This window comes from Eumetopias jubatus, unplaced genomic scaffold, assembly GCF_037043125.1.
Source record: "Eumetopias jubatus isolate StellerSeaLion01/CBP00866 unplaced genomic scaffold, mEumJub1_p1.0 scaffold_16, whole genome shotgun sequence".
NCBI classification, from domain to species: Eukaryota; Metazoa; Chordata; class Mammalia; order Carnivora; family Otariidae; genus Eumetopias; species Eumetopias jubatus.
Genome location: NW_028274822.1, coordinates 36,021,307 through 36,034,770, shown reverse-complemented (window position 1 = coordinate 36,034,770; position 13,464 = coordinate 36,021,307). Strand labels below are relative to the sequence as shown.

At 40.9% G+C, this 13,464-nt stretch overlaps 1 protein-coding gene across 2 annotated transcripts in view; it reads left to right on the top strand.

The window, feature by feature from the left end:
* The window catches only part of KIAA1328 (KIAA1328 ortholog), a 362,056-nt gene extending 351,584 nt beyond the window's left edge, over positions 1–10,472 (top strand). For both annotated transcript variants that reach the window (XM_028098399.2, XM_088019426.1), the window contains one exon: positions 10,254–10,472. In XM_028098399.2, coding sequence (XP_027954200.2) covers positions 10,254–10,464 — 211 coding nt within the window. In that variant the 3' untranslated portion in view covers positions 10,465–10,472. The remainder of the gene's footprint in view (positions 1–10,253) is intronic.
* The last annotated feature ends 2,992 nt before the right edge of the window (positions 10,473–13,464 follow it).

Here is a 13,464-nt window from a genome sequence, read left to right as displayed (position 1 = left end):
GAAAACACATAAACCCTATCATTATTTATATTCAATGTAATTGCTCACCTATAAAACCCATAAGAATCAATTGAAAAAATAATCTAAAGAAATTAAGAGAGTTCAATATTGTATAAAACTTAATTACTATAAATCTCTCTACCAGCACTAGCTATTTAAAAGATACAGTGGGGAAGGGGGATTCATTCATATGAGCAATGAAAAAATTAAGGAATTCCTCCTAATAATAAGCCTAAAAGAAAAATTTTTTCTTTTTTCTTTTTTTTTAAAGATTTTATTTATATATTTGAGAGAGAGAGCATGAGCGGGTAGAGACTCAGAGGGAGAAGCAGACTCCCCGCCAAGCAGGGAGCCCAATGCAGGACTCGATCCTAGGACTCCTGGATCATGACCTGAGCTGAAGGCAGTCGTCCAACCAACTGAGCCACCCAGGCACCCCAAGAAAAAAATTTTTTAAAGTAAATTTTTGAATAAGTAAATAAACAAACAAACCTAAAAGAAATTTATGTAACCTCTCTGAAAATACATTTTCTAGCTAAGATAATTGAGAACTTATATTTATCTATTTCCTGAAACACCAATATGATGACAGAAAGTAAATGCTTTTAAAGGATAAGTACATCAGAAGACTCATCAATATACCAGAGATTTATGTACATTTTTGGAAAATGGAAAGTGAATGGAGGATTAGTAACTTGCTAAATAGAACAGAGGAAGCTACCACATAGAAAGCACTGAGGAAGGTATTCACATAGAAAGTCATGGGTGTCACAGAACTTTGGAAAACTTTGGGAATTAGAAGCAACATGAACAATAGAAAGTCGTGATGTGGAGTAGAAGTAAAAATATTATGGAGTGGACATGTGAAGTGAGAATTAAAAAACACAGTACCTCTGCCACAGGGCTACATATGGAGTATTAGTCCCAAGCAGAAGACTGGAGGCTAACTCTATCTAGAAAATTCAAAGAAAATTAAAAAAGAAAAAAAGAAAATAAATAAAAAGAAAAGAAAATTCAACACAGAAGAGACATTAAGGAATGTTATACTTTGGAAGGTGAGATGAGTCAGATTGGGCCGAAAATAGGATAAATTCAGAGTCTATAAATGGAAAGATTGGCTTCCTTCCCTGGCCCAGAAGTAGACCACATCTCCTTACCATGTAGAATATTGGAAGATTCTTCTCTGAAGAAGCTTAATAGTCTCAGAAAAAAGACCTCCACATACTGATATGGAGTGGTACGTCCAGCTTGGGAAACAATCTGGCAATTCCCTACAAGGTTAAACATGCTTGTAATCCCACTACTCTGTATCTGCCCAAGAGAAATGAACACGTATGTCCATGCTGAAATTTGTACATGACTGTTTATTGAGGCACTGTTCACACTAACCAAAGGGTGGAAACAGCCTAATGTCTATCATGTGATGCATGGATCAACAAAATGCGGTCTATCCAATCTGGAATATTATTTGGCAACAAAGAGGAGCGAAGCAATGATACATGGTGCAACATGGTTGAACCTTGAAAACATTTGCTAAATGAAAAAGCCAGTCACAAAAGGCTATATATTGTATGGTTTTATTTATATGAAATGTCCAGGCAAATTTATGGAGATAGATAGTGGTTGTCTAGGGCTGGAAGGGCGGGTGAGACTAGGGAGTGACTGCTAATAGGAACAGGGTTTCTTTGGGGGGCAATGAAAATGTTCTCAAATTAAATTATGATGATAGTTGCCTAATTCTTAATAAACTAGAAACCACTGAGCTGTATGCTTTCAATAGGTGTAATTTCTGTGTGTATTTTTATTTCAATAAAACAGTTTGAAGTTTATAAAGAAGCAGTCAGCCACACTGAATGCTGCAGAGACATTATGTAAAATAAGTGCTACAAAAAATCCATTTGATTTAACAACATGGAGGTCATTGGTGAATTTGTGATTTCAATTTTAGTGGTGTGGTAGAAGATGAAAGCCAGACTGTAATAAATTGAGAAATGGTTTGGTTATGAAAGGGGAGGTCTTCTTAAGTGCTCTTGATTAACCAGAAAGCAGGAAAAGATTGAAGGTTCCAGAGTGGATAGTCAATACAAAAATGTCCCTAAGAAACATAAATGGAGTGGTTAGTCTTGCCCGAAAGAAGGATCACTTCCTTCAGTGTGAAAGGAGGAAATGATGAGTGCTGAAAGACTTGTAAACTTGATAGAATAAAGACAATTTCTCTTTAATGGCCTCTGTTTTCTCTAAAGTGGGAAGCAAGGCCATCTGTTTAGGAAAGTAGTGAGAAGGGGAAATGAGGAGAACAAAACAGCTGATTAGAGAAATACAGTAGCTTTGTCAGAAAATGTGTAGCACCCACTTAAGGTTAGTAACAATGAATTTATATTGGATCTGCTCTTTGTTTGCTTGTTTCTTGGAACATTGTTTTATTTACACTACATTGCCAAACTGTAACTCACAGAAAAGGCAGACGTTTAGATTCACGCAGCATTGTGCTTTTGCTAGATTTAGGGGAAAGGACAGAAAGATAGTAGACACGTTTTTAAGAGCATTGTTAAATGAGTGATTGGAATGAACCATGAAATTTCAGACCATGAAATTCAAGATAAGGGATGAAGAGCTGGGAAGAAAGTATGCTATTTATGGTCCCACCAGGACAGAGATTTTATATTTGTTCACCACTTTATTCTTAGTTCTTAGAACAAGGACTGTTTGAATTAATAGTCTGATGAGACAAATGGGCAGAAAGAGTGGAAGCAGTTGAAAAAGCAAGCTTGAAGGTAGCATGTGGGCATCAGGAAGTAGTAGAATGTTTGAATTACTGAATTCAAAAAAAGATGCCATTTTAATTGATGACAGGTTCCAGGATATGAAGAGAAAGTCTTGCTGAGAAAAATATTTGACCTGAGATGCCAAGGAACTAAGAAGTCAGAGTGTTGGTCCAGTGTCATTCATGTGATGTTAACATTAGCAAGGATGATGGTAAAAGTTAAATTGAAGGGGAAGACTGAATCAAGTGTTAACATCTTCAGTGATTGAGAGTGAGTGGGTAAATAGATGATATAGATGAAGAGAGGTTGAGAGTGGTAGAGCAGATGACAGGATACTCAAAGCGATAAGAATTTAATGTGGTACTGGGAGAATAGTGATCAAAAAGCAATAATAGAAGCAGAGATGATTCCAATACTACCTTTGGCCATGAAATACATAAGGTATGTTGAGTATAAACTATGTGCACTGTGAATAATGTAGGGAAAGCATTGACCTCAGCAAAGAGCCAGGTTTCAGGAAAAATAGGAGATGAAGGAAGTACTCTAAGAAGAGTACAAAATATAGCCAAGTATGTCATGAAGCAGAAGCTCCAGAAGTGTTGGAGGGCATGGGAAGGGATGGGAATAAAGAGGGAAGAAGTACAGAATACAACAGAGATAGCAGTATTTTGCTAACCTGTGATGGATTGCAGTGGAGAATACTCTTTGGGCATTGACCAGTTGAGAGAAGGAAAAAGAGACATAGTTGATTTCATCTCAAAAGACCTTTGGACCTAACCTAAGTGCTCTTCATTAAAAATAATGTTGTAAAAAAATTGATAAGGAAAAAATAGTTCCAATATATCAAATGAAAAAGGAGTTTGTAAAAACCGTAAGTGTATTATTCTTTTTTTGTAAAATGAGAACAAGACAATGTGGATGGGTAATACTTTTCAGAATGTTTGAAATATATTGTGATTTTTTTTTTTGGTAGAGCCACCATTTGAAGATTTATTTTATTTATTTATTTTAAAGAAAGAAAGAGTGGGAGGGGGCAGAGGGAGAGAACCTCAAGCAGACTCCCCACCAAGCATGGACCCTGATGTGGGGCTCTATCCCAGGACCCTGAGATCATGACCTGAGCTGAAACAAAGAGCCAGCCACTTAACCAACTGAGCCACCCAGGTGCCCCATATTGTGATTTTTTAAAAAACTAGCTGTCCAAAATTTTTAAAAAGCTGCTTATGGAGGAAGGTGCTAAAATCTAAGCTATTGGACCACTTATTTTTTTCAACAAATATTTAGCACCTACCTTGTGTCAGATACCATTCTTGGCACTGGAGATAGTATCAATTAACAAAATAATGACCCCACCCTCATGGAGCTCATTACTGTTGAAAGAGGTAGGCAATAAATAATGTATTTTAGGTAGTACTGAGTGATATAAAGAAAATAAAACACCATAATGAGATAAAGTGACTGTGGTATGATGGCTATTTCAGATAGAGCATTTAGGGAAGGCCTCTTTGAGGAGATGACATTAATGAATAGAGAGATCAAACAAGGTCTGACAGCCGAGCATCCTAAGCAGAGGATACAGCACATGTGCAGGCCCAGAGGTAGCTGCGTTGATGGAGAGGAACAGGATTTAAAGGGGGAAAAATGAGTTCTGTTTAGGATAGTCAGAAATGCCTATTACACGTCCAAGTGGAGAAATCAGGCAGCAGTTGGGGATGTGAGTCTGGAACTTGGGAGCAAGCTTCACATTGGAGCTATATGTTTAGGACATACTGATATTATTAAAAGTCATGTGAACGAATGGAATCACGTAAGATATGAAAGCTGAGGATTGAGCCCTGGGACATGCCATCATTTAAAAGGTGAGAGAAGAGAAGCATAATCAGGAGAGATCTGAAATCGCAGAAGACGATAAAAGGGAATGTGAGGGGAAAGCTCCAGAGATCATGTCCTCCCTGGGTTTTGTCTCAGTGTCTTGCTAGGTCAGAGGCAACCAAAACGAGTGAGAGCTCTAGGAGGACAGAATTAATGTCAGCACAGCCAAGTCCAAATTGCTTCCTGGATGGGACTGGCAGAATAAAGCAAATAAGCCTTCTGCTTATCACCTCTCCATAAGGAAGCTTAGAAGTCAGCTTGTGTGCCCAGGGAACTCGGAAGTCCTGGCTCTGTGAGGTACAGATGCAAGAAAGGCCAACACAGTCAATGCCTATGGCACAAATAAAGTCTGAGTTGTTCTGGGGATGGTATTTTATAGATGTGAATAACTTGCCTATCCCTTTAAATTGTTGAAATACCAAACTCCCATCAGGGTCAGGCCAAGTTAATCAACTTTATAACTAACCTCCTGTCACATGTCACCTCAGCAAACTAAGACACACTGCTCATGGAACACAATTTGATAAACATTGCTCTTTGCTGGTATTTATTATAAAATGCCATAGGAATTCATTTTTTTATTTCGCTTTATTGCATATATAATTCTGGTGTAAAATTGGGTGATTTCTCAAGCTTTGGTTTTTAGTAGCAATCTTTGCTATTTTCTTGCTTTTTAATCTGCCAAATTATTTGGTTTTTCCTGATAGCAAAAGTACTATTAAAACACTTGTTGAATGAAATTGGCTATGAGGTGCTACTGAAATCTGAGGCCCTTGTCTACCGCAGACTTCCTGACTCTTCTCCCACAGTGTAATCCATGATAGAACATGGCTTCTAGAGAAAGAGAATTTTATAACAGCAGAACCAAGCAGATAAGCATTTGTACTTTAGGGTAAATGAAATTATTGCCAAAAAGATGGCCCAGTTGATTAGGAATGTGGATATGTTCACGCTGAGTTACAACTAATCATACCGTACTTTAAAAATAAAATGTAGGGGCGCCTGGGTGGCTCAGGCGGTTAAACGTCCAACTCTTGGTTTGGGCTCAGGTCATGATCTCAGAGTTGTGAGATCGAGGCCCGAGTTGGGCTCTACGCTGGACCTGGTTAAGAATCTTTCTCTCCCTCTCCTCTGTCCCTCCCCCCACCCAACTGCTCATGCACGCACATTCTCTCTCTCTTTAAAAAAAATAAATAAATAAAAATAAAATAAAATGCAATTGGAAACAGCAACTATTTTCTTCTTTTACTTTGCCTTGAGTTACACATCTGATTTATCTTGGTGGAAAGACTGAGGATACCCAAGTCTAGGAAGTCACGGTGCCTGGAGTAAAAACCACTTGGCTCTGCCTCTCACTTGCTGTGTAACCCTAATCAGTTCACTTATAGCTCTCTGGACCGCAGGTTCCTCATCAGTAAAATAAGAGAATTATTTCGAATTATGTCTAAGACCCAGGCCTCCATGACTAAGCATTACTGTTTGCCAATATCTGGTTCTCCTCCCGGTCTGGAGCTACACAACTAGTTCTGGCCTATCAGATAGAAGGAGAGGTGCTGTATCACTTCCATGCTGTGGAAACCTGTGTACAACTCTTCAGTTTCTCTGCCCTGCCAAAACGATAGAGAAGCTTACGTGTTCCAGGTGATGTAGCCAGAAGATAGTGGAGCCACTCTGCCTGGACCTACTTTGAGCCTATAACATAAGCATGACATACATATATTTGAGTTATATGAAGCCATTGGAATTTGACATTAATTCATTCTGCCGCATAACCTAACTTATCCTAATAAATCAGATCTAACTTTCTATGGTTTTGTGGGTCATTCCTTCCATATTATGCAGGTTTTTTCTACTATATTATATCTGAATAAGAGTACTATGAAGTAATTTGAAGCCCACAGCTTTTTTTTCAAATGATCAAATAAGTTGGTACCTATTAAATCAGTCTTTAAACACAAATCCCTATCATTACTCTCTATTTTAGCTTGCATCTCTGAAAGATTGATTTCTGACATACTTTCTGATCCCCAATTATTTGGATTCTGTTTTTTAACAGAGAAAGCAGCTGGTTTATTTCCTCATTCAGAGTATTTCTCCCTAGCTGTTTTAAGCATGAAATTGTATAGAAAAATACACCTTTGCATTATTTCTAGCTTTTCAATAAGTTTTGACAGTCTGTATAAAGAGATGACTATTACCATAAGACTGCCACATGTCTCTAAGGAAGGTTCAAACAAAGCCTATTCCTTGAGCATGAAGTAGGTCTCTCTTTCTGATAAAGAAACTTTCTTAGAAACAGTACCCAACTCATTGGCTTACAACTTAAATGAAGATATTTTGGTTGAACACAGTAACCATTGTTTTGAATGGCAGGGATAATTGTATTGAAATAGTGCCTTAATGCTTTGAGAATAAAATCTGCAAAAAAAAAAAAATTCTGCTCAAAAGAATTTCAATTTACAGCTTTTCATACCATAGAAAATATGACATTTCCATGCCTGAGATGTTAGTCTGATCTTGCCTGGAACTTGGAGGCAGGCCAGCTACATAACTTATGAGACCAATGCAAAATGCAAATGTGGGACCACTTGTTCAAAAAGTAGGATGAAGAAAAAAAGTAGGAGGAAAATGTACAGTTAAAGATACTAAAATACAAAGCTTTTTCCTTTAAGAAGAAATTTATAAATCATGACCAATAATGGTGATATATGAGTAATAGAACAAACCTACAGATAGCAAAAAAAAATGTATATTTTTGAGGTCATGATTTTATATAATAAATAATACTTTATTAATGTGATGACTGATCATAAGATTTTTCTGGCTCACTTTTCTTTAAATTCATTTATTAGATCATCAAAATCGATACATTTAGCAACTTTATTTTAAATGATACAATTGAAAGCAAATCAGTCACTCTTGGCAAATGAAAGATCACACATAATTTTTGGTAATTTTTAATTTTGAGAAGAATCTTTCTGCTGATCCACTGACACTGGAGCTGTTGGGAATATTTTATAGGCTGTGGCAGCACTAGGATAGATTTCTGATAAATGATTTCAAAACATAAATTCTAGTACCTCTTGAGCTGATGACACAGAACAATTTTTCTAAAAAGGTACAACTCTTTATACACATTAGTTTTATGTATGTCAAAAATCTAATTTTAAATATAAGTTTGTTCAATGTTGTTTTTCTCTGGTATGTCCCATAACTTGTAGAGGTCATACAAGAAACCAAAATCACTTAACAATTTGTATATAATTCAAAACTCCTACCTATGCTTTCTATTGCTGTATCTTCCATGACAAAGAAAAATTAATTTTAAAATTGTCATCCTCATTAATTGGTTCATTTGAAGCTGCATATGAAAATAGTATTGTTTTCCATCAGATGCAACAATCTTTACATTTAATTTCTAAACCTGTGGATATTTACTTTGCAGTGGTGCAGCTGGTTTTGGGGGGGGTGGGTTTCTGGGTTTTTTGTTTTTTGTTTTTGTTTTTTTTTTAGAGAGAGCACACGTGTGAGTGGGGGGAAGGGGTAAAGGGCAGAGGGAGAGAGAATCCTAAGCAAGCTCCATGCCCAGCGCAGAGCCTAATGCAGGGCTCGATCCCAGGACCCTGAGATCATGACCGAAGCCAAAATCAAGAGTCTGACACCTAACTGACTGAGCCACCCAGGCGCCCCAGGGCAGCAGGTTTTAAAACCTGATTCTGAACTCTTTGAAGAATTCTTCTATCTCTTCTTATATCTGTGTATGCTTTTATATTATAATATTTTACTGATGTATATTACATAAATGCTACCATTCTCATCTTAGTGCCCAGGCCAGAGAGCTAGTATTTTTTTTTATTATAATTTTTTTTATGACTGAACTACTATAAATCCACAAGCAATGGTTCAGACGCAGTGCTTCCAAAGTAGTTCACCCCTCCCCACCAGGCTCAAGCTGCATCAAGGAGAGCGCAGACTGCCCCACCTCTGCTCAGGCATCAGGAGACAGAAGGGGCCATTTACTGCTGAGCGCCAGTATTTTGCCTTGGGGATAGGTTCTGGGAAAAGACAGGCAAGCCAGCAAATGCTACCACGACTGCTCCTCCTGCTGCCACCATCATCATCACCAGAATGGGCCCAGGTCCCAGCCCCAGCCACACCCTCAGATCCCTGCAGCGCCCCAGGCTGCTTTGGGCAGGAACGTGCACACCAGACCTCGAGGCAGGCAGGCAGGCAGGCAGGCCAACTGTTTGGCATACACACTGCCCATTGTCCACTGTGCCTGTGGGCCTGGAACCACATATGTACACCCAGCTTATCTCCTCTGTTCACACACCTGCTTCCTTGTCCCATCAGACTTCATTTGTAAACACAAAGTCAAAGATACAATCAAGAGTTTCAAGACTGCAACAGAAGAGCATTAAGCCAAGTCCATGGCCCTGTGCGACTGCTTGAGACTTCATGGTATATCTGTAGAAATTACTTGGCCCCTTGTATGAATGAGTATGGAGGCAGATACATTTATGCCTTTGACTTTCCCTAGTGGGAATACATACAAATGGGTCATGGATGAGGGTGTTACTGACCACTAGTAGTTTCTCTCTCTGCTGCTTAAGCCTACCCTTTTTGATGAAAGTGCTGGACACCAAGGCAGTCTTTCTTTGGAGGGAGCTCTTCATAGATTCAGATGAGAGTTTCTTTTCCCAAGATTCTAGAGAGAGTGGGAGTGAGACAGCAGGACGGAACTAGCATTTATTATTTATGTTAATTTATACCAACCGACTCATTTAATCCTAACAGGAGTTCTGTTAGCCCCTTAGCATGAGAATCTGAACTGAGAGGTTGAAGAACTTTCCCAAGATCACACAGCCTGAAAATGGTAGAGCAGAGATTTAAACCAGGCAGCTTTAATGTCCTGAATGAGAGCACCAGAGACAAATTATCTGGGTCCAAATCCTGACTGTGCCATATAATGGCTTCATGTTGGATGAGTTCCTTCCCTGAGCCTCGGTTTCCTCATGTATATAGTAGAGATCAGACTAGTAGCGTACCTACTTCATGTTCAGAGGGTTAAATGAAGGTTGAATACATGTAAAGCATTAAGAACAGTGCCTGGGGGGGCACCTGGGCGGCTCAGTCACATCGGCCTTCGGCTCAGGTCATGATCCCAGGGTCCTGGGATCGAGCCCTGAATTGGGGTCCCTGCTCAGCAGGGAGCCTGCTTCTCCTCTCCCTCTGCCTGCCGCTTTGCCTACTTGTGCTCTCTCTAGCAAATAAATAAATAAAATCTTTAAAAAAAAAAAAGGACACTGCCTAGCACTTAGTAAGCCTATGGTAAATCTACTAGTGCCAGCATTACTGGCACTCCCTGCCCACTCCACAGCCTCTCTTCACAGCTGAGAAAAGAATGTTGGTGATCAGCAGAAGAGAAGAGCTTACAGGCAGGCAGCAGGGGCCTTCTGCTGTTTACCCTCCCTAAAATTCCCCTCGCAGGCCCTCTTACACGTGATGTGATCGGTGATCTGATTCTTGCTCCTGGCCCCCCCATCTCTATAGGCTTCTTGGATTCTAATGTTCCACTGGTCTGATCGTTTTCTGTCTGGGCCGTGTGTGTTGCAGGTATGAGACATCTCTGCTGGATTTGGTTCAATCCCTGAGTCCAAAGTCTGCTCCCAAACCTCAGCCCCATCCCTCCAGAGAAGCTGGGGCCTGGAATCACAGTACTCGTCGACTCAGTCCTCGAAAATCAATCTGGAACAAGATGGGGACAGGCAGGACCCCCGAAGACCTAGAGGAGAATCAAATCCTGGAAGATATCTTTTTCATTTGACGTTGAAACACACGCTACAAATTTCCATCCGAAATGTGTGGGCTTCTCAACATCCTGATCTAGGATTTTAAATTATTTGATTGCAAAGTAACCGTGTCTCTTCTTTCACAGGGGTCTCTCTCACTAACATCCTGTTACATGTTGAACATAGTAATCATGCTACAAACCCAGAGTGGTTTTGATCAGACCCATCAGCAGGTAACACATTAAGGGGGGATAGGGGTGGAGGGCAGTATCTTTTCTATGCCAAGCAGAGATTAGAAAATTAACATAGGACATTTTCTACATGCAAAGGCCTTTGGATATTCAGCCTCATTTCCAGAGTGTTTCCTTCTTCATACTTTGTTAGAAGAGGCTGGCTTTCTTTTATACACAAGGAAGACCTTTTCACGGAAAGATTCCCTCTGATTTAAAAGTAGCCCTTTTGTAACATAAGCAGTTTCAGAAAGACAGACTCTACCTCTCCACCTCTCCTTTACCTCTATTCCCTCATTGCCTACTTCTATGCACGTGTAGTCATTTAATTCCGAAGTTGGAGTTGGTGCCCTACCATCACAAGCAACAACGAGGACCAGTTGTGAGTCAGTTCCAGTGGTCATCAGCCCTTAACCAAAGGGCACAATGGGCTGGAGGGAGGGATCCAACCAACCCTTGGAAATCAGCATTAAGTCATGTAACAGAGTGACTGCCCTCAGGAAATAAAATGGAGGCACAGGACTGACATGTTTTCCCTGCCACCCACCCATTTCCCAGGATAAATAAGAGCAAGAGCTCAGTACTTTTTATTGACCTAAGTGTCTATATTTGTGAGCTGCCCATGGCTGTGTCTGGGGGAGAAGCCACTAGAGAGGAGTATCAGCTGCCACAGGCTGAGAGGCTTTCCCTGGTCCTCCCTCTTACTTCATGAGGACCAAAGGCCCTAGATTGGTCAGGCCTTTTGGATGCTCTGCTCAGAGTCACTGTCCCGTGATCCCAAAGAACCGTCTCTCCCTGCCAGATTCTCCTCCGCCACCCCCAAGCAGAATCCTCCTGGTTTTTCCAATCTTTCCCACTGGGTCCTCCATTTGACCCAGAAAAGGCCTGGGGAAGAAGTACACTTGAGACCTCATTCTCTCTCTGTTCTCCTATTTGGCAGAGCTCTTGAGATGGGTCCTTCAGCTTACAGTGGGCTCTAGTGCACTCTCATGCCGATGGGCAGCATGATGAGCCTGGTAGAGCCAGTGAGTTAACAACCTCCCAGTCATTGGAAGCAAGGGAGGTGTGTCCCCAGATGTGTCTACTTGATGACTTTATTTGATCTGGAGGGTGTCGCTTTCTGTTTCTCTCTCCCTTTCACCGAATGCCAGGCTTGAAGTGGGATCAAGAGTCTTTCTCAGTCAGCATTGGTAGCCAAGGTCAGACCACCCAGGGTGAACTGCATTTAGTGAGCCTGCATGGCTTCCCTGAATTCTTTATCAAAACTAGATATCAACCTACAAAAGCCTTGTTAAAGAGATTCCTTATCTGGGTAGATCAAAATCTCATTGTCTCTTCAGGCTGAGGCCCTAACACCTCTACTCAGCCTTCCTTCACTTGGGTCTTTTTGCTCTTGGGGGAAGATAAGAATGGGTTCTACCAACACCAGTCCTTAATCTGAGGTCAGGATTGACTGACTAGTTGTAGGCATCCAGTTGAAAAGTTGAAAAAGCACTGCAGATTAAAGTATCCTTTTAAAGTTCACCCCATGACAGAAACTGAGTCAATTTCATCCCATTTCAGAAAGCATTTGGAAAATTGACTTTCCTTTGGTGTGGCAAAATGGGAAGAAACAAACTGAGAGCCCTCAGCCATTTTCTCAGTTAAATTTAGGTTTCCAGAACTATCTTCTCCTTGCCTCAGGTGTCAGGAGCACCTTAAGTACATCCAGCTCCCTTGGATCAGCCATAACTACACTCCGCCACTTGGACACCAGTGACGTTACAGGTCTCTAGAATAAGGGCATGCCAGAAGGATCAACAAAAGGATGATGCTGTCTTTAAGAAGCTCGTTTGCCTTCAGAAGAATCATAAATGAGACAAACTAAGGGCTTTTGGCAGGGGGCAGGGGTGGTCACGTGCCACAGATTGGAGTTTAAGTGCTTCTTTACCTCCCCCTGCATGAGCAGTTTGGAAGAGCAAAGATGGGTTTTCAGCAGAGCGTCAATCACGTCAATCAATATATTTTTTATGCTACATCCCCCCCCACTGGTTGCCTTTCTCTATCCTGTAGGCCCTTCCTGTGTGTCAGGGCAACAGGATGTGAATTTGTGTCTAATCCAGTGTCTTCCTTATGAACTGAACAGTTTTTTATTTTATACGGTTTATTTTAACATCTTCATCTGTCTGACTTTGAGACACACATATATATGAAAAGGTTGTTGTAGAGCCTTGAGGCTGTTGTGGAGCCTGGAAGCTTGACCTAATTGCAGATATCCTACAGAGAGAGGGTCTGACACAGAGGAGTCTGCCTTTCTTCCTGGTAGAGTGCTCACAACAGTGACTGGTTGCCTCCAGCTGCTTCCTCAGAGCAAGACTAGACACATATTAGGGGTGCTGCAGATAATGCCCCAACATTGCCCACTCTGCTGGTTGGGCAGATTGGAAAACCAATCCATGTTTGCAAAATGGCACAGGACAAAGTATGTCCACTGAAGCTCCTACAGGGGCCCAAAGTGCTTGATTTAGGAAACGAAGGTCAGTCAAGGAAAAGCTTTTTCTGGCAGTCATCCTTCACATAGGCACACTTGTGTTCATCCAAACCTGATCCCCCGTGGTGAGGACTTATCTAGAAAACCCCAAATGTCATGGGGAAGGGAGGGGCTCTCTCCTCCCTCAGAGCCACTCTTTCTACTCGGCCCTGCTTCCAGCACCATGGCCAGAGACTCTGGGAAGGGATAGGCCTAAAGGAGAGGAGCTGGATGAAGTCTGGGGTCATTAGTGAGGTGGATGGAGGCTATGGCAGACCCTCCCAATGCATGCTTTA